Source organism: Otolemur garnettii, unplaced genomic scaffold (genome assembly GCF_000181295.1).
Source record: "Otolemur garnettii isolate 467f Iridium unplaced genomic scaffold, OtoGar3 scaffold00261, whole genome shotgun sequence".
NCBI lineage: Eukaryota > Metazoa > Chordata > Mammalia > Primates > Galagidae > Otolemur > Otolemur garnettii.
This window is the reverse complement of record NW_003852656.1, coordinates 1,094,769-1,113,575: the sequence shown is the minus strand read 5'-3', so window position 1 is coordinate 1,113,575 and position 18,807 is coordinate 1,094,769. Positions and strand designations below refer to the sequence as shown.

The window sequence follows — 18,807 nt, the reverse complement described above, 5'->3', positions numbered from 1 at the left end:
TGCTTGGCCAGGGCCAGGTTTGAACCCGACACCCTCATATATGGGGCCGGCGCCCTACTCACTGAGCCACAGGCCCCGCCCCCAAATTGTACTTCTTACAACATGCTCCTTCATGCTCTCAGTCTTGACTTTTTGTTTTTAATTTGAATTTTTAAATTTATAGTGAATTTATAAATCACTTAGACTATTTTATTCTTAGTCTTTTAAATTATATTTTTCTTATTGGTTTAGAAGAGCTTTTTATTACATATTAATAGTTTAAATTGTTATACATTATAGAATATCTTTTCTTTCTCATTTGTCTTTGGGCTGTAGTGGTGAATTGGTCTCTCTACACAGTTAATCCGTCTTATGTACTGTATTAAAAGATAGCTATAAACCCTGCCTTTATATATTGTGGTCAGAATTTTATAACAAAGTATGAAGTCTTCAGCTAATGATTCTCAAACTTTAGTGTGAATAAGAATCACCTTGGAGGCAGTTACAAGTTAGATTCAGTGAATATTGCCTACGACCTGGGGATCTCATCTTTAATAAGAACCTCATATTCATTATGATTCATAAATAGACCATCCTTTGAGAAAAATTCCTTAGCCTGGCATACAGGACTTTTAATGATCTATTCTCAGCTTATTTTTCTACATTCCCCTTTGTGAAGATTGCTCTTTTTGCCTTTATTTATTTTTTCCAGAATAATGCATAGGCAAATTCATCTGTAAGCCATGAAGTGCTGTTTACATATAAGATGGGAATATGCCATTCTTCTACATTTCACTTTGTCCAAATCCTGGCTTCTCTTCAAAATGCAACCCTATTTCCATCTTTTTCCTGGATTTTTCCCTGACCATTTGAAAGAGATTCTCCTTTCCTTCTCTTTAAGCAAGTGTGTAACCTTTCCGCATTTCCTACATCCTGATTGTTGGGTTTTGTTTCATTTTTATGTGACTAATCTCAAATTGTTCGTTATTGCTTGGCACAGACTTTGCCTTACATAATTTTTCTTATCTCCCACAGAACCTGTGTGGAAATAAAAATGAATGCCTGTACCCTTGTCAGTTTTGGCTATTTTGCAAGGCTACAATGAAATATTCACTGGGCACTCAGTGAATATTTTAAATAATAAAATTAATCTGTTTGTCTTGTCTACCCTGTCCATAGCCTGTGAAATTTCTGTGACTTTGTTTAAATAATCTCTCAGCATTGGTCATTGGCCATTATAGATTGAAGATACCCTCACTTTTTTAGTTTACCCTCCCCTCATGTTTTGTTATTCTGTAGATTGTGGATTATTAGTATCTCTAACTTCATGCAATATTCCAGGTAGAGACTATTAGTGTTAGTTTTTTCTGATAGAAAGATTTGGACTTTGTGGTAGGAATTAAACAAAATGCCCTCAAGATTATGTTAATTTCTAGCTTCTTATGTTGTAGCTCTCTTTCTGGTACTTCAAGCCTACTGATCAAATCCTTGACCTACCCACAGTCTCACCCTAATATTCTGAGTTTGCCAAAGGATAGGACTTAAGACTGACATTAGGGAAGGAGAAGGGGGTTCATGCGTCTCCCTAGCCTGCATTTGATGGTAGCCATGTTGGGTGGGAGTTAGAAAGATGCTTCTATTTCTGCCAAACCCAGCTCCCTGGGAAAGAAGAGTGACATATTCTAGGAAAGGAAGGGGGTTGGTAAGGGCAATATAGTCAACATCTGTCATTCCATTGCTTGTCAGTATCATTTTAGCTGATTTGTCTGACTGGGCAGGTGTCCCCTCTCTCCCTCAGTGCTCCATGTGCATCCCTCTTGAAGCTTCGTACTCTGTTGAAGAGGACACTCATCCCAGGTAGAGAGGTGGGTGGGAAACGGGGCCAGTTAAATCTATGTCCTTTTCTTTCCATCACATCAAGGCTGCTTAACTTCCTAAGGTCCCTGGCCTCTATGAAATTCCTTGGCAAATTTTGTTTATTCATTTCTGTGTTTCTTGGGAGGAGGGTCCATAGTATTTGTCAGATTCTCAATGGGATCTACAGATTCAAGCGTTATGGCACTTGATGTTGCTGTTTTCTGTTGTATTTCTCAAGCCGGAATGACAGAAAATTAGAAGTGCAAAGGGAAATAGGATAGTAGGACTACTGTCTAGGCAAGCAATTATAGGATCCCTTTTTTATTTTAGATGTCTTTAGCGCATGAGGCAATCGTCAAAAGCTTTGTTGTCTATTTCTTAAATAGTAATAATAGAAGGCTAGCAATGCAAGAGGGGAAGCTGATGTGTACTACATGCAGTAAAAATGGTCTATATGATAGCAGTTAGAAGATAATTCAGTTTTTGTCACTAATGTGCTCTACAGCCATAGCACATTATTTTCTTTTTAGGGATCTTAATTTAGTTGGTAAAATGAAAGAGCTGGAATCAGTTTAAGGCTCCTCAATAGCTAAATACATGAGAGAATTCTCTGTGCCCAGGGATATCTAAAAGAAACTTAATATTAAAAGAGAAAGGAATCCTGTTTTGGCTGTCTCTGATTGTGTGTGCCTCTGTGAGAGAGGATAGAAGGCTTAGTTATAGATGCATTTGTCATATGACTGATGAGTTTCAGGATTTTAACTTTCTTCAAGAAGGTAAAGGAACACTTAACAATAAAGAAATGATTTGACCCAAGCTTTGTTCCTTGGTTTGAAGTGCTTGACAGCAGTCTATATAATGGGCCCATTTGCTTGATTATGAAAGTAAAATTATTTGTTAAACTTTTGAGAGATAAATTCTAATTCATCAATTGGAATTTTTTTCTTTTATTGAGTTAGCTATTTAAACCAGGAATTCTTGAAGAGGATGTTTTGTTTAAACTACATTAATCCAGAATGAAGAGAATAATTTGTAATCTTTCAATGTATTTGCAGTCATTATTTAGAAGCAAGGTCCTTGAATGAGAGAGATTATCGTGACCGGAGATACATTGATGAATACAGGAATGACTACTGCGAAGGTTATGTACCTAGACATTATCACAGAGACATTGAAAACAGTTATCGAATCCACTGCAGTAAATCTTCAGTCCGAAGCAGGAGAAGCAGTCCTAAAAGGAAGCATAATAGATACTGTTCAAGTCATCAGTCACGTTCGGTATGATTGATTTTGTTTTTATTTTGAGTGGATTCTTATTTGTGTGTAAAAGCTCTTAGTGAGCTGATAAGTTTCTAAATGTTTCTTTAGACATATAAAATACTATTTGGATATGTTATAATTATGTGTATACTACTTAAATCCTTGAAGGAAACATCCAGATTCTCATAGTTGATCTGTATATTTATTAGCTAGCCCTCATTTCCCACATTTACTCATAATCTTAGACCAGATCATGAGTTTGTTGATTTTAGTAATACAATTATTTTTGTGTTTGAAACATATTCCTATGAAAAAATGATGCACCCATCTTTTCTTTCATCTGTTTTTACTTTGAAGGAAATTCCTTTCCTGTACTTGGAAACAATATGGAAAATTACATTAGTGGATACTTAAATGTTACTAGCCTGTATTAGCATAGTTCCATAGCACAGTATATCATTGTCTGCAACCAGTTCTTTTGAAATTGTGAAGATGGGTGCTGAATGGGAAATGTGTTACTCAAAAAAGCCTGCCTTTTTTTTAACATTCAGACATCTTCATTTATTTGATCAGTAAACTTTGAATTACTGTTTTTCTTCCCAAGTTTTCTTCAGTAGAACTAGCTTATATTAAATTGAACATTTATTTTCCCCCTTTATTTTAATCATGTATATTTTTAAATATTGCTAAGCACAATTTCGACTAATCTTGACATTTTAAAACATTTTTCTGACAAACTAGACATCTCAACTCACAGCATATGCTATTTATAGCAAGAGATTAGTAATCATGACATTGCATTCTTTAAATTTCAGACTTCAATTAACAGTATTTTAAAGAGACAATTGTGTTGTTTTTTTTCTATTGCCACTTTAAGTATCTTATCTGAAAATCTGTTCCTTGCCATGTTTTTCTTCTGTAACATAAACTGTGCCCTGTGAATTTCTGGGGACTGAATTTGAAATTGCTCCTGCCAACTGTTCGTGGCCTGGTGCTTATCTGAATGCCTGAATATCTCCCCGCTGAATGAATTGCGTATTCTGCCCTGAATTCACTCTGATATATTGATTGGCTGGACGATCTTGGTGCTGCCCACTTGCCGTTCCAGAAGAGCCACCGAAGGAAAAGATCCAGGAGTATAGAGGATGATGAGGAGGGTCACCTGATCTGTCAAAGTGGAGACGTTCTAAGAGCAAGATGTATAGAATATTTTTCAACACTTTTTAAACTTTGCAAACAGAATAATCCTTTTAAGAATAGTTTGTCAGCGGGGGGCTAAAGAACTCTTCATTGCTTTTTTGTTTTGTTTTTTGTGGGTTTGTTTGTTCTTTTGTATTTCTTCTTTTCTATAGAATTTAAATATTTCTATTCTAAAGTTCCAAAATAATCAGTGAAATTTGAGATTAGAGCAAGAAAGATAGCTCTATCTAATTGTTTTTGTAGCAGCTGAAAATAAAATAATTTGAGTGCTGAAACCTTAGTTATGCTTTGATAAAGATCATTTGAAAATATTCCACACTTAAGCAAATTCATTGTTTGAATAACTAGATAATTTGTACTCAGGTACTTATACCTCTTTTCCCCCCCCTCACTTTAGATGAAATCGTGGACACTTTGGGTGAAGGAGCCTTTGGCAAAGTTGTAGAGTGTATTGATCATGCCATGTAAGTTATTTTTTTTTTTAACATTCTAATATTTTTGGTGGGGAAAGGTCCATAAATTTAGATGAAATATATTCTAAGTGGTAGCCACAGCATATCTCTCTTGACGGTATAAATATACAACAAAATTTCTTGCGCTGGGTATGATTTGTTTACTATGGATGTGGATTTCCATCAAGAATACTAACAAATATTATCAGATGGATTTTATTGAAATTAAAATGGGATATTCAAGTTAGGAGTTTCCCAGAATTGAAGCCTTTAGCCTTTTATAAAGAGATTCAGCTTTTGGATTGCAGAGGCAATAAAGCATATCTAATCTTGCATGTTAAAGTTAGCTTCCTAAACTATGAAGAAATTATATGAAGCCCTACAGAAATAAAGTCTAAATTCTTTACTGAAGCACACTAGTTCCCTTTGTGATTGGACCCTTTTTGCCTCATTTTACCTTTTTCTTCCAGGACCTCTATTCTGTGGTTTGCAAAGTTTTTTGTAAGTAATTAAAACAGTTGGGAATGATATAATTTCCAGCTTTTCACAAACATTACGGAAAAAAACTTCTTTCCCTTTAAATGCATACTTTTGCAACTTGATAACCTACCATCATCCATAAACAAACTCTTCTTGAATACTTAGACATGTTTTACTCTTTTGTTTATTCTCATTGTACTTTCCATGAAGAAGAATATGCTAAATTAACTTTTATTGTCACCCTATCTTGTTTCTCTGCAGCAAATTGAATATAAATTGAATTTTAAAATATTTTTAAATATTTTCAGACTCACAGAAAGAATTTCTGGATATCCTTCACCCGGATTTTCCAAATGTCTACGTTTTATAATGTTAATCATTTTATAGATTTTTCAAATTTTGCCAGCTAATCTACATTCAGATTTCACCAGTTGTTGCGTTAATGTCCTTTTAAAATTTCCTGAGATTCTACGTCTCTTGAGTATCTGAGGTATTTTAAATAATAATATTCAGTTGGTCAAAGTACCAATATATTATAAATACTTATACTTACTGGACCTAAAATAAGATTTCATCAGAATGTCTCTCTTATTGGGATGGTTTGGGCTTCTAAAAATGAATGCATATATACATAGATAAATATCTCACTGTTTAGCATTGTCTGTTTTCTTTTTCATTTTTCAATGAGAAAACTTTTTGGTTATATAACTAAATAGGTGAGAGTGTAAGTTTTGTCACAGTAATTTTATAACAGTTCTTAAAAGTCTTGACATAACATGCCAAACATCAGAGGGAGATTATCATCAAAAATTTTCTGAACTATTTATCATTATGTACTATTTTTGAGACCTTCTTGAAAGTGATGACTTGGAAACCACCAGATGTGGAAAAAGATTTATTATCCAGCTGTTAAGAGTACATGTATTTGTTTGCCCCAGAGGTTTTTAATAACCAGGGGCATATATCTTAATATACTAATAAGAGATGGATGAGGTTTTCTTTCCTTTTGCTAAGCGGAGGACCAAGTGAAAAAGGAAGCTTGAATGTTGGCTCATCTCCAGGCAGATCCTAAAATGAGAAGAGAAGGAAGGTGAAGATTTGCAAATTGATGTCCTCGAAATCATTTCATATTAGCTCTGACTCAATACCTTTTAGGAAGCTTTCTTAATAGTTGGCCCAATCGGCTCGGCACCTGTGGCTCAAGTGGCTAAGGCGCCAGCCATATACACCTAAGGTGGGGGGTTCAAATCCAGCCTGGGCCCGGCCAAAACAACAATGATGGCTGCAACCAAAAAATAGCCGGGCATTGTGGCGGGCACCTGTGGTCCCAGTTACTTGGGAGGCTGAGGCAGGAGACTGGCTTGAGCCCTGGAGTTGGAGGTTGCTGTGAGCTGTGATGCTACGGCACTCTACCCAGGGGGAAAGCTTGAGGCTCTGTCTCAAAAAAAAAAAAAAAAAGGTAGTTGGCCCAATCTAAAGCCCACTTCCCTACACTATAGCTGTATTTCCATGTACTTGCGTCAGTGAATGTGCTGAGGATCTTCTTGGCTTTATGATGTAATAATTGGTGATTCCTTTACCCGGATGTTCCATTTCCTTCCCCGTCTGTCAAACTCATAGCTATCTTTCAAACCTTAGTTCTTCTGTGTCACCACTTCTGTGGAGAAAGGATGGAGAACCTACAAACTCAAGGCTACATGTGGCCTTCTAAATCCCCAAGTGCAGCCCCTCAACTAAATGCAGACTTCATAGAAGAAATCCGTTAATTAAAAGGATTTGTTCTGCAAAATTTGCATTTACTCAGGCCTTGTCTTTTCATTGCTACTATCTATGCACTGTCTGGCACAGAGTAGGTCTAGCCTGCTGAATAAATAAATGCTTTCAGCAGTAGCATATACTTTTAAAACTTTTGTTTCATAACATCTAGATCAGGGATCTTCAAACTTTGTAAATGGGGGGCCAGTTCACTGTCCCTCAGACCGTTGGAGGGCTGGACTGTAGGCCCTCGGACGAGTCGGCTGCTAAGCAGCACAGGCAGTGGCAGCAAAAACACCTGGCAGGCCAGATAAATGTCCTGGGCAGGCCGCAGTTTGAGGATGCCTGATGTAGATGAATGTAAAATTCTGGGACCAAACATTAAAATTCATAGATATTAAGGGAATCAGCACTTCATATAAAGTCTATTTTGTCAAAATGTTTTGAAAAGTTATATGAAATTTAGTATAATATACTCTAAAAGATTTATTGAAAGATTATTTTAGAAAAATAGCATATAAGAATCAGCAGTTAAATTAAGATGATGCTTTAGAGGCTACATGGCTTCACTCCATACCTGTACATTAACTATTTTCATCTTAATTTTGTTTTTAAGGGATGGCATGCATGTAGCAGTGAAAATCGTAAAAAATGTAGGCCGTTACCGTGAAGCAGCTCGTTCAGAAATCCAAGTATTAGAGCATTTAAATAGTACTGATCCCACTAGTGTCTTGTAAGTATAAATTTGAACTAAGAGGCAAAATATTACATCAAGTAACTAGAATTCTGTGAACTAAATTATTATTTTCATCTGTTTTAGCCGATGTGTCCAGATGCTAGAATGGTTTGATCATCATGGTCATGTTTGTATTGTGTTTGAACTGCTGGGACTTAGTACCTATGATTTCATTAAAGAAAACAGCTTTCTGCCATTTCAAATTGACCACATCAGGCAGATGGCATATCAGATCTGCCAATCAATAAATTGTAAGTATACTTGATTAAATCTTCAAACACCAGAAAATTTTTTTTATTATACAAGCAGTATACCAAAACATTGTCATTAAAGATAAACATTTTACAGGTAGAGATAAAACCTCTCTTGGCCAGTATATCCACTGCTAATCTCCCTTCCTCTGCCAGTCAAATTAAATTTGCAAGTGAAACTAATAATGTCTTTTGGTTTTCTTGTAGTTTTGCATCATAATAAATTAACCCATACAGATCTGAAGCCTGAAAACATTTTATTTGTGAAGTCTGACTATGTAGTCAAATATAATTCTAAAATGGTAAGTTATAAACTTCTTTTAATTTGGGAAGTGGTCTTTAAAGTTAATTTAGTTTTGTGATCCTTAGATGAGGAAATTCCCTTCTGAGCCTTGTGAATATCTTGATGTTTTACCAAAAACAAGAGTAATTCTTCTTGGCCTTTCTCACAGGCTTATGTTGATAATCCAAAAAGATAATTTATATGCAAGCCTTTTGAATAGTGCTATATATATAAAGTATTGCGTATCTTCATTGTTTCATGCTTATTTAACTATATCTCTTTAGAAACGTGATGAACGTACACTGAAAAGCACAGATATCAAAGTTGTCGACTTTGGAAGTGCAACATATGACGATGAACATCACAGTACTTTGGTATCTACACGGCACTATAGAGCCCCAGAAGTCATTTTGGGTCAGTAGACACCGGATTTTCAGTTATTGTAATCAAAAAAGAGATTTTTGTTTTTACAGCTTTTATTGGGGGTTGTGGTGGGTATCATGATCTTGGTAGTGCTCAGAAAATGTTTTCTATTTTCATAAAAAATGAGTGGACATTGCTATAGACATTTTTCCTGAGTGGTAAAAATATGATACTATGAAAGATATTCAAGGTGGTGATAGTTTTTAAACAAGTTAGTCTTAAATAATCACAAAAGAACAGGCTTTATTAGCTAAGTACATCATGACAATATGATTTTGTCAAGTTATGTGGGTATCTGTTTTCATGTCATCACAAAATATGATGCCAGTGAAAATGCTGGTTGATGGTTGGTTGGCAGCCATCTACAAAAAAGGTGGGTAAAGGTTATGAAAAGAGGGACTTCTCTAAGAGGACTTCTGTGATAACCCTTGATGTGAGAAAGACCAGGAAAGAAAATGAAAGTGCAAAGTTTTGAAATAAGAATGAACCCTAAAGGAGTGTGCATCTTACGCACACATCAAAATTAAAAGTTAGAGGTCAAGACATGTTAATAGAGCAGGGAAGTCAGAGGTGGGGTTGGAAACTTGGAGGAAGTAGGAAAAGGTCAGATCAGAACCTATTGAGAGGTGGTTAAATGTCATAAACCGATTATAAAAGTAAGGTCCAGCTGAGGACCACAGATGTTTGTGTTTGTTTTTTGTTGCTAAGTCCAATAAGACTCAGTAAGTTCAGAACAGGAGTGTGAAAGCAAACTAATGATATTTATCCAGAGTAGAGGATTGATAAAGTGGTAAGAAATTGAGAATGGGCTCGGCACCTGTAGCTCAGCGGCTAGGGCGCCATCCACATACACTGGAGCTGGCAGGTTCAAATCCAGTCCAGGCCAACTACAACTCCCCAAAAAAGTAGCCAGGCATTGCGGTGGGCGCCTGTAGTCCCAGCTACTTGGGAGGCTGAGGCAAGAGAATTGCTTAAGCTCAAGAGTTGGAGGTTGGTGTTAGCTGTGACGCCACAGCACTCTACCAATGGTGACATAGTGAGACTCTGTCCAAAAAAAAAAAAAAAAATTGAGAATGTTATGTAGCGCTGGTCAGTAGACGTATGTTCTGTATCTGCACTATCCAGTGAGGTAGCCCCTAGCCGCTGGGCAACTGTACTGTGGCTGGTATGACTGAGGAACTGAATTTTGAATTTTACATTAATTTTTAGATAATTGTTCAGTACTAAACTGAAAACATGAACTCTGCATTTGCTGTTACAGTCTCCCAAATGAGCTGTGTAAAGGGAGAACCCATATAGGGAAGGATTTATTGTGTTACCAATTAAAAGCTGTTGCACAGAAAAATGTTTATATTTGTTTTTAAACAGCTTTAGGTTGGTCTCAGCCTTGTGACGTTTGGAGCATAGGTTGCATTCTCATTGAATATTACCTTGGTTTCACGGTCTTTCAGGTATGTGTCTAGTAAATTTCATTTAATAATCAATAATGTATTTTAACTGTTAAAAGCATGTTTAAGTTTTGGCTTCCATATTGTTTTCGCTTGTTTGTTTGTTTTGAGACAGAATCTCACTATGTCACCCTTGGTATAGTGCCTTGGTATCACAACTCAACAGCAACCTCCAACTCTTGGGCTTAAGGGATTCTCTTGCCTCAGCCTCCCAAGTAGCTGGGACTAAAGGTGCCTACCACAACACGCGGCTATTTTTTTGTTGCAGTGGTTGTTGTTTAGCTGGCCCAGGCCAGGTTCAAACCCATCAGCCTTCATGTGTAACCACTGTGCTACAGGCACCAAGCCTGGCTTCCATATTGGAAAGCTGCCATGCTATTCTTTCCTAAAGCCACAGTTAAATGAAATACTGCTAGTCATACTTCATTTTGGATATTTACTGTTTGCTAATATTTACTATGTAGCCCTTCTCTGAAAAAGTTTGTCAGTGTCTGCTCCAGAAGCATACTGTTTCAACTGTTAAGTTCAATTATCTTTATTCTATTTTAGCCAAGCCAATGCTCTTACTGCTTGGTTTAAGGATTACAAGCTTCAAATTGAGATTATAGCTCAACTGTCTTCATTTATGAGCTGTATGACATTGAACTGATAGCAATATTTTAACCTCTTTGACACTCTTGTTCTCATATACTTGGCTTATGTTCATTGTGAGGGATTAGTGGGACAGTATTTCTATTGCCTGGGATTAGTAAGTGTTAGTAATTACTATGGACTTTGTTGGGTAATGGAGGTTAATTTTGGTTAAGCAGCTAATTAAGGAGAGAGTTTTTTGGGGAACCTTCCCTAGTCATCTTCAGTTACAGTGTAAGACAGCGGTTCTCAACCTGTGGGTCGTGACCCACAGGAACTGTATTAAAGGGCCGCGGCATTAGGAAGGTTGAGAACCACTGGTGTAAGAAATACAAATAAACAAGGAAACTGTGTTGCACCAAATAGCTCTCATTCAGTATTCTCTCTTTGAAGTATTTTGTAACATAAATTGTGTATATATCTAGTTCTTTTATATAATCACCATTCTCTTGTGTTCTTTTGTAGTGTGCTTATAGGAAAATGGAGAGTACTAAATTTCCTTTTTCTATGTTTTTTAGACTCATGACAGTAAGGAACACCTGGCAATGATGGAGCGAATATTAGGACCCATACCACTACATATGATTCAGAAAACAAGGTATGTTTTAAGATTTTTTATGTTCTTTACTAGATAAATACAGTAATAGCCTTTATTCAAACTACAGAAAAACCAGCATTGTTGTAATTCATGTTCCAAAGACTGTACATTTTGAAATATTTTTTATGTGTTGGAGTTTATTTAAATTGCATCTTAGTCTTTTTTTTAGTCATGTTTTTAAAAATGATTATTTAGCTTGTTATCTTGTAAACAAAATGGTGGGGTTTTTTATTACTCAAGTTTACCTTTGCATAAATGCTTTCCTATGTTTATCTATAATAACATACAATATGAAAAAGCTTGTTTTTGGAGTCATAGTCTTAAGTTAGAAATGTTTACTGTCACTAACCAGCTGTACGTCCTTGGACAAGGTACTATTCCCAAATACATCTTCACCACAGAAGTCACCTAGGGAGTTAAAGACTTCCAGACCCATTCCAGATCTAGTGAAATTTTAAGGACTGGATTCAGGAGGCCTCTATTTTTAAAGCTGGCATTGTTCCATGTATTATATTTGCAAACAACTTAGTTGGGATATTGAAACCTCACAGAATGGAAGATAAAGATGTTATATAAAGATGTCTGCTATATAGTTGCTGCTGAGATTTTTAAAAATTGAACACGTGTATATCTCTACATTTAGAGAGACCTGCTTATACGTCCATCAGTTGCCCATCCCCTGGTTGGTGCTGGGTAAAAAGATGTAGAACTTCTGTTATTTTACTAATCCAGACTTCTTTTTCCTGTAGAAAACGCAAATATTTTCATCATAACCAGCTAGATTGGGATGAACATAGTTCTGCTGGTAGATATGTTAGGAGACGCTGCAAACCATTAAAGGTAAAAAAAAAAAAAAAAAGATTCAATTTTTTAAAATTTTTTTACTGTTACTATCTTTTTTAAACAAAAACATTTTCCCCCCTAGGAATTTATGCTTTGTCATGATGAAGAACATGAGAAACTGTTTGACCTGGTTCGAAGAATGTTAGAATATGATCCAACTAAAAGAATTACCTTGGATGAAGCATTGCAGCATCCTTTCTTTGACTTATTAAAAAAGAAATAAAATGGAAATCAGTGGTCTTACTATAATATACTTCTCTAGAAGGGATTACTTAAGACTGTGTCAGTCAACTAAATATTCTAATATTTTTGTAAACATTAAATTATTTTGTACAGTTAAGTGTAAATACTGTATGTTTTGTATCTATAGCATGGTCTTGATAATGAAATATAAAAGTTAAAATTAATTTTTCTTTTTGAGATTAATTGCCGTTTTTAAAGATCTTTGGCATATCCTTTGTGTCCAGTGATAAATGTGATTGATCTTGTCTTTTGTACATAGAGATCAACTTTGAAATGATTTTCTTTTTTTTGAGTAAAAGGAAATCTTGACTACTTTATATTCTTTATATACCTCAAAATTAGATCTTTTCTTAACTTCAAAAGTTTCTTCTGTAATTGTTGAACAGGTAGTAATTATCATTAACTCTAGATAGGGCAGGTATTGGAAACAAAAATCCATAGAAAATTTTCACTGTTAAGATTTTATTAAATCATAAGTACTGTGTTCTGTTTCATTGGATGATGTCAGTGGGGATACGTAGACATTCATGGAAAGGCATCCAGATTGTCCATTGTAACAGATTGTGTAATAAAAGTACATACACACTTCGTTTAAGATTAAAGTCTTAACTGAAAATTCAGCTTGGAAAATTATATTTTCCAAGGGCTGTTTGGTGAGTCACAAATACAAAATTAGGAATTTCAATGGTTGAGATTTTAGATTTTAGTATTAGGTTCTGAGGAATCTTGAAATTGTTCAATATCTGTTTCTTTATCATACAAAGTAAACACTTAAACTTGAAGATTAAGATTATTATTAAGTGGCTTGGCATCTGTGGCTCAAGTGGCTAAGGTGCCAACCACATACACCTAAGGTAGTGGGTTCAAATCCAGCCCAGGCCCACCAAACAACAATGATGGTTACAACCAAAAAATAGCTGGATGTTGTGGTGGGCGCCTATAGTCCCAGCTACTTGGGAGGCGGAAGCAGGAGACTTGCTTGAGCCCGGAGTTGGAGGTTGCTGTGAGCTATAATGTGACAGCACTCTACCCAGGGGGACAGCTTTTGAGGCTCTGTCTCAAAAAAAAAAAAAAAAAAAAAGATTATTAAGTAATTTATATTTGTGTTAATCCTTACTAGAGAAAAGAATTTGGAAAACACTTAAGAGAAGAAAATGCTACAGAAATTTCCAGAACATAATTGGCTAGTAAACATAAATTTTTTGGCTACAGGTTTTTTATTTTTATTTATTTAACTGTACCAGTTTCACATAAAAACAGTGGTAAATGTTACTTAATTTAGTAAAAGGGGAAAAATATCTATTGATGTGGTTTAGTGTGCCAGGTAGAAATATTTTTGTTGTAGAATTTATAGTTGCTTATTCACAGGTTATGTTTTGTTAAAAGTATCCTCATTTCCAAAGTGCATTACACAAGATTTGAGTTTTATATGTGTTTTTTGAGCACATAAAATGCATGGGATTTTTTGTAAAATAGTGAAATCAAGCTAGATTCTCTACATTATTTAGGGGCAGCATTAATTGGTAAGGTTAGGATGTATTCTTAAGGTTACCTGGGAATTTAAGAAAACAAATTTTACTATAAAAATCACTGCATAAATTATGTTTAGGTTTCTGTGATATAATCCAAATATAATGAATGAATCTTCAGAGTAATTTACTTACATTATATGTGTGTTTTTTGAGATAGAATCTTGCTGTTGCCCAGGCTAGAGTGCAGTGGAATCATCATAGCTCATTGTGGTCTTACACTCCTAGGCTCAAGCAGTCCCCCTGCCTCAGCCTCTGAGTAGCTGGCACTACAGGTGATCACTGCCATACCCAGCTAATTTTTCTTTTTTTGATTTTTTTTTTTTTTTAATTTTTAGACAGTCTCACTCTGTCACCCTGTATTAAGAGCTATGGCATCATAGTTCACAGCAACCTCTAACTCCCGAACTTTAAAGTGATCCTCTTGCCATTGTTGTTTGGTGGGCCAGGGCTGGATTTGAACCCACTACTTCAGGTGTATGTGGTTGGCACCTTAGCCACTTGAGCCACAGATGCCGAGCCACTTAATAATAATCTTAATCTTCAAGTTTAAGTGTTTACTTTGTATGATAAAGAAATAGATATTGAATAATTTCAAGATTCCTCAGAACCTAGTATTAAATGCTTGTAGCCTCAAGCAATCCTCCTAGCTTGATCTCCCTAAGTCCTAAGATTACTGGCTTGAGCCCACCTGCCCATCCAAATTATTTCTTAAATATTTTGTTTGTTTAGTGGTTAACAAATGTTTTCCTGAGCTTAATGGTGTTGCTGCATAGATTAAGGTATTTGTGATCCTTTATTTTCCCCTCTTGATTTTCCCAGTGCTACGATGCTACCTAAGCTTCCTTTCCTTTCCCAGCAAGTGCTTCAGGTTCCCAAATTAATGTTTACCAGAAACTCATATTCTCAGAGTAACTGATCTCAGTATGCAGAAAAAAAGAAAAAAGTCCACATTATTTCTTACTAAGAAGCTGATTGCTAATACCCTACCTCTTCTGAAAATTATTTATTTACATTATTTACAAAGCGTATTTGCCAATTGCTAGGCTTAATTCATGAACTTTTAAGAAAGCAAAACTTTAAAAAATTAGAAAAAATGGTTAGTGGTTAGGATGGTACCTCTGGGATTATTATATGTGTGTGCCTTTTGCTCACCTCCTTAGAGCTCTCAAGTTCCTACCTTTAATTGCCTTTTTCCTTATACTTCTGAACTCATTTTAAAAGCGCCATGCTTTTTTTTCCCCTTTGGCAGTTCCTAGACCAACATTCTAAAGATTTAGAATACCCAGTGTATTAATATGAATCATTTATAATTTAGATATTTTTCTTAATAATTTGATACCTCATAGTTCAGTATTTCTAGAAATTTTGTGGAAGTCAAGCTTGGTTTTCTTAGACATTTTTAAAGTGCAGCCGTGAGTAGGTTATTCCCAGTTTTCTTCTGCTAGTTATTTTCCTGAGGTTTTTCATCCTTGTATTCATCAAAATAATTGCATTGACTCCTGCTGATAGTAAGGAAACAAATTACTCTGTGAAGTTGGAAACTATTCTCTGAGTAATCTTGAAGGGCTAGAATAATGCTAGAGAAATTGAAAATGACTTGGCCAAGTCTCCCAATAATCACGAATGACGATTTAAACTCCGGTCTGCTAGATTCTGGCATTGTCCTTTCCCACAGTAATACACCACATTGAGTCAAAAATTTGATCAGATTGGTTCTTATTCACAGATCTGGAGTGTAAAGTAGTAATAGTTAATAGTTTTATTACTTGATTTCATTCCTGTTTTTCTTTACTATATGAGTTAAAATGGTATGGCTATTCAAAACGTTCATTCACGTGTTCAAAAACGTGTCATTCTGTTTTAAGTATGTAAGTAGATAATAGTATTTAAAGTTGACATCCAGGAATGAAGAAACAGCAGTAGTGAGGTGACCTGTGTTTTTAAGTCTTGGTTTCAAAATTATTCTCACAAAATTTGATGTAAAATATTCCATATATTTCCTACTTGATTAACAAGCCACATTTTCAAGTGTGTTCAGAAGAATTCATTTATGATCAATACTAGCTAACAGTTATAGGCTTAGTAGATAGCAAATTTGCAAACAAAATTCTCGAAAGATGTTTGATCATTTGATTACTATTTTTAGGAGGTTTATCTCCAGCTGAATCCCCAAAGGTCTTACTATAGTTTTTAAAATTTGGTTCACTGGTTTTCTTTTGTTATTTTTTAAGTAGAAGGAATAAAAATGTCCAAAAGGTCAGTCCTGTCTTTAGGGATATAGTTGAAATTTTCATAACATGCATATACTTAAAAGTTTAAGTAATTTGGGAACGCTAGCCCCAATTACAGATTGATTTAAAAAAAAAAAACAATGCAAAAGTAGAATAGAATAATGAATTTATATATACATATATCCCAGCATCAAAACTTAAAAACATTTTACAGATTTTAATCCTATTGCTCAACTTACTTTCTTAGATTTATCTACAGATGCCAGATACCATATTATTTCACTCATAATACAGTAGAATCTCTGTACATCGACCACCCAAGGAACTGTAACAAACTTAGTGAACTTTCATGAAGTACGTATGGTGCATACCCAGTCTGAAAATTGGTCAACTGAAGGAGTTGTTAGTTGGTCAGTGTAGGGAGGTGATCAAGTATGGAGGTTCTACTGTATTTCTTTATGTTTTAACAGATAAAAGATTTTAAAACCATAATTCCACTATCATATCTAACAGACCCTTATCTGATATTTAGTTTATAATTAAAGTTTCATGAATGTCATTTATAGTTAATTGTTTGAATCAGGACCCAATCAGGATAAATGGGGAAAGGAAGAGTGAATGTCACTATGATGAAGTAATGAATGTAGAAAGTTCTCTAAGACAAATGACTTAGTTGTATTAGCAAAAAAATAGAATGAGGGTGGGGATAAGGAATGTACATACAGCGAGTAAGAGACCTGAGACATGCTAACAATATGTGGACCCTAACTGGGACCTGATTGAAACAAAATGATAAAGTAACCATTTTATAACAGAATTCCTTCTAATAAACAGGTTTAGTCACTAATGGATGCTAAATAATTGGGTGAAAAATTGATAGAGGACTTTATCATAGAGAAATCAGTCGGACAATGCCTGAACTCAGAAGTGAATCAGAACCTAAGATGAACAACCAGATTGGTGCTTCCTAACATGATGCAATAGGAAGTGTGCAGTGCCTGTGAGGTATTGCCTGAAACAAAGATGTTGAACCTGGATTTAATCAAGCTTCAGGTTGAAATTGTAATATAAAAAAGCTTTTAGTTCTTCTCTTCATTCTTACCTTTCAGGTTATTCCTTGAGGTAGGTGTTTAGTGTATTGAACTCACACTTTTTACCACCATGGTTCAAATTTTAGTTGCAGGTCTTCTCTAGACATTCAATCAAGTCAAGAAATATTAGTTTTGTTACTTAAAAGTAATATGTTATAGGATGATTAAAAACATGTAGCAGATTACCTGGCATTTGGTAATTTCACTAATAAGTAGCAATTACTTTTTTTCTAAAAATGTTTTAAGATGACTTCTTGTTTTATTTAATAATGTTAATTATTCCTCTTTATGGCACCAGAATTACTATCAATTCTATTTGTGATCCAATAACATTAATAGTTTTTATTATTTACTGAAAGATTAGAATTTCCAAAAAAAAAAATTGTTTTTAACAATAAAAATGTCCATTCAGATTATTTTTTTCTTACATTCACTCTTTTCCTGCTTTTAGTTTAGTATTAAATGTTATAATTCTGGGGCAAAATAATTCATTAAAAGACTGAGGGATACATTTAATTATGGAGACTTGAAGGCACCCTAAATATCCTTTGAAGCTATAATCCCAAAGGCCTAGTTCTTTCAGATACTGTCAAGGGGAGTCAATGTAATGAGATGAAGTAAGGATTAATTTTGTTTTTTTAGTAATCCAGTGTTTTTTTAAAGCTAATTGGTTTACTCCTAACTAAAGGCAAAACAAGCAGGTACAGTATTGAGAACAAACCTTCATGATATTTATAGTACTGAAGGTTGTGAGGAGTAAATATGTAAAGTACTAATGAATGATAGCTATTATTTTTACCATTTCTTGATTTATGTTCTCTATTCTTGATTTATACAACATTCTATGATCTGTAAATTATTTTCCTGTTATCTCTTAGCTCTGTTGGATTCACATAGAAATAAGTACAAGTGGAGATTAACTCCCATTTTAACGTTAGCACAGTGCATCTTTTTCCATACTTGCCCTTTTAATTTTTTTGTGTCTTTAAATTGTTTCTTATAGGCAGTATATAGTTGGGTCTTGCTTTTTTTTTTTTTAATCTAACAATCTTTGTCTTTTAGTTATATGTACTTAGACCTTTTTTATTCAGTATAATTATTGACATGATTTGGTTCATCTTGCTATTTTCTAATCTATTCTTTATTTTTGTTTTCCTCTTTTTCTGGCTTAGTTTTCTACAATTCCACTTTATCCTCTTTGGTGGCTTATTAAGTGTATCTACTGTATATGTTTAGCAATTGCTTTAGAGTTTGTAGTATACATCATTATCACAGCATATAGTACTATGAAGTGACATTATACCACTTCACATACCATTATCTCCCCTTCTGGGCTTTGTGCTATTGTCATACATTTTACTTAGCCATATGTTAAAAACCCACAGTGTATTTTTGTTCTGTGTGTTTAAACCATCGATTGTCTTTTAAAGAGATTTAAATAATAGTCTTACATTTACCCAGATAGTTACTAATGTCCCTGTTCTTTAACCCTTGTGTAAATCCATATTTTGATCT

The 18,807-nt window shown here is 34.7% G+C and overlaps 1 protein-coding gene across 3 annotated transcripts in view; it reads left to right on the top strand.

Moving 5' to 3' along the window:
* The window catches only part of CLK4 (CDC like kinase 4), a 19,063-nt gene extending 6,308 nt beyond the window's left edge, over positions 1-12,755 (top strand). For 2 of the 3 annotated variants that reach the window (XM_012813396.1, XM_012813397.2), the window contains 12 exons: positions 1,778-1,836; positions 2,892-3,114; positions 4,205-4,295; positions 4,694-4,760; positions 7,600-7,716; positions 7,804-7,970; positions 8,178-8,272; positions 8,538-8,667; positions 10,045-10,127; positions 11,273-11,352; positions 12,102-12,192; positions 12,278-12,755. In XM_012813396.1, the coding sequence (XP_012668850.1) occupies positions 1,784-1,836; positions 2,892-3,114; positions 4,205-4,295; positions 4,694-4,760; positions 7,600-7,716; positions 7,804-7,970; positions 8,178-8,272; positions 8,538-8,667; positions 10,045-10,127; positions 11,273-11,352; positions 12,102-12,192; positions 12,278-12,418 (1,338 nt within the window). In that variant the 5' untranslated portion in view covers positions 1,778-1,783 and the 3' untranslated portion in view covers positions 12,419-12,755. The remainder of the gene's footprint in view (positions 1-1,777; positions 1,837-2,891; positions 3,115-4,204; positions 4,296-4,693; positions 4,761-7,599; positions 7,717-7,803; positions 7,971-8,177; positions 8,273-8,537; positions 8,668-10,044; positions 10,128-11,272; positions 11,353-12,101; positions 12,193-12,277) is intronic. The other variant, XM_003802829.2, reaches the window with a different exon arrangement.
* The last annotated feature ends 6,052 nt before the right edge of the window (positions 12,756-18,807 follow it).